General features: G+C 35.2%; 1 protein-coding gene across 1 annotated transcript in view; it reads right to left on the bottom strand.

Annotated features, from left to right (window-relative positions):
- Positions 1–418: 418 nt before the first annotated feature.
- LOC112957841 (zinc finger protein ZFPM2-like) overlaps positions 419–2,304 on the bottom strand; it is a 140,030-nt gene continuing 138,144 nt past the window's right edge. Inside the window, exon 5 of the mRNA XM_026051589.1 lies at positions 419–1,154. Coding sequence (XP_025907374.1) covers positions 1,126–1,154 — 29 coding nt within the window. The 3' untranslated portion in view covers positions 419–1,125. The remainder of the gene's footprint in view (positions 1,155–2,304) is intronic.

Below are 2,304 nucleotides of genomic sequence, written 5' to 3'. Positions count from 1 at the left end.
GACCGAATCACGTACATATACAATTCCACACATTTTGTTCAGCTAATTGCCTTCAGAAATAACAATATATTGCTAAACAAACTAACAAAATTATACGCATGCAACTGCAAAATAACATCGAATTACAACTTCATGCCAGCTGACACCATTTCATTAGAGGTAATGGCACTACAGGAGATAGAAAGCTAACACAAATCAAGGCAATGTAACCTGGAATGATGAGATACAAATTGAAGGAAGAAACATTATTGTATTTATTTATTTTACCATCTTCTATTTGACATTGTTTTGTGATCCAAACCAATTAATCTTTCTAGTACAAAAATCCCAGCAGGGTTCAAGGCAAGTGTAGGTACTTCAGGAACAACAGAGCGAAGTGCAAAGAAAYGAACAGAATGTAGTGAAGATAAAGCACATCTGCAACTTACTTCCCATATTGTTTTAGTGAAGTTGCAGGTATTTAATATGTATTTATCATGATTGTTCAGTTCAGCTATAATATGCATCTACGTTATGTAGCATAGGTATGAGAAATTATCTCGACTGCTATACAATTATCACACAATACTTTGTTACCAAGGACTAAAATACCAAGCATCATTAGTACAACAAAAAGCAGCCTATTTGAATRTAAAGAATAACATTTTATTCCAGTTAGATTGTGCCAAACAGAAGACAGTTTTTAGTGTTTGAAAAAAAGTTCATATCTCAATAGATTCAATCACCAGATAGCACTGAAACTGTAATGAATTAGTCAGTGTTTCTAAAGTACTTTGAAGATGAAAAGTCTTATTGGTATATATGTGCTAAGTTTTATTATAATTACAGCRAGAATATAATACTTGATATGACATCATCCTATGGGAATTTTCAGAAACTGTTTTTTGGCGTGAAAGTAGTTTCTCATTACATTAAAAAGAAAGTTATGGAAAAGTTTGCCTATGAAATGTATTCAGTACCATGAATAGCAAATTGCACTTCGGGATCCATGAAGAGAAGCCTCACAATATTATAGTCAGAGCACTTTGCAACTTCTTTCACTTGGGTAGCAATCAGAAACCTGCAAAGGAAGGGCAGCTCAGCCCTTTTTAGATATGAGCCCAGTTCTCTAGTACTGCAGGTGTTTCAGGTTGCAAAATGAATGTGTTGGCTTTCTGTAATTATAATAGAAAGAATTTATAAGACCCTGGTGTGCAACTCATTTTTAACATGCAAATTCCCTGTTTTCAGCGTTTCAACTTTCAAAGGCTTATGGCAGTTTAAAAGCAATCCTCTTATAAGTGTATAAATTGCAATGATTATAGGAACAAGTTGTAATTGTTTCTAGTAAGTTTTTAGGAGTCTTTGATGTTATGATTAGTGTTTTGTATGTTAATATATTGATATGGGTGCTTATTTGCTTGGATGCTTGTATGCTGAAATGGTCACTAGGTTGCCTCAGCAAACAAATCTTTGATCTCAGTAGGTCTGTTTGGTTAGAAATAAAACCTAAAAGAAATTAAACAAGAACAGTGCATGTGTTCTGAAGTATTCACAAAGTGCTGARTTTGGTGATTGAAATACTAGGAAAGAAAGTCATAGTTTTGCCACCCGATCTTCAGTGGGAATGCCAAAAACAGCTACACTAAATAGGTTATTCTTAGTCCATGTATTTAAGTAGCTTTTGTAACATGCTTTAATGATACTGTCCCCACATGTACAGAGCTTTCACAGTGACTGACTAAACAGCATGGTGTGTAGTCCAGGGTGCTATGGACTGAACTCAGTGCCTTTGCRTCTGAGCCAAGGTAGCTGCTGGATGCAGTAGCTTAGATGTAGATTGTTTGGAGCAGGGAGGATATCTCATACAAACACATATCCACTAGAGCAGATCTGGCAACTCACATATACAACAGAAACAATATGCATTCCAGTAAGTCACATTACAGTGAAGCTTCATCACATCCTCCCACCTCAAAGAAAGTGGAACGTTCCTGGACACTGCAATGTAACAACCCTGAAATCTAGTTGCACATATCTGCTGTTATCAGGCTGACATGAGTTTTTCTTACAGTCAAATCAAGTTTCAATCCTTCTTATACACTAAAATTTCAATTAGTAATCTGCAGTGCAATGTAACATGTGAAAATGCAATCTGGTATGTCATATAAAATACCAGAAAGAATTCATTTATTTAAAATGTATAATTACAGATCTGAGGTTTCCCAAGAGGCACTAAGTCTCAGAGAGAAGTGGATGGTATGTCTTATGTCAGCTTATATCCCTGTGTTTGTGAAACATTTAATACATTGCATACCCATCATG

The sequence above is a fragment of the Nothoprocta perdicaria genome, unplaced genomic scaffold (assembly GCF_003342845.1).
Source record: "Nothoprocta perdicaria isolate Ctin4 unplaced genomic scaffold, notPer1 scaffold_77, whole genome shotgun sequence".
NCBI classification, from domain to species: Eukaryota; Metazoa; Chordata; class Aves; order Tinamiformes; family Tinamidae; genus Nothoprocta; species Nothoprocta perdicaria.
The sequence above is the reverse complement of the archived record's forward strand: the minus strand, read 5'-3'. Positions and strand labels throughout refer to the sequence as shown.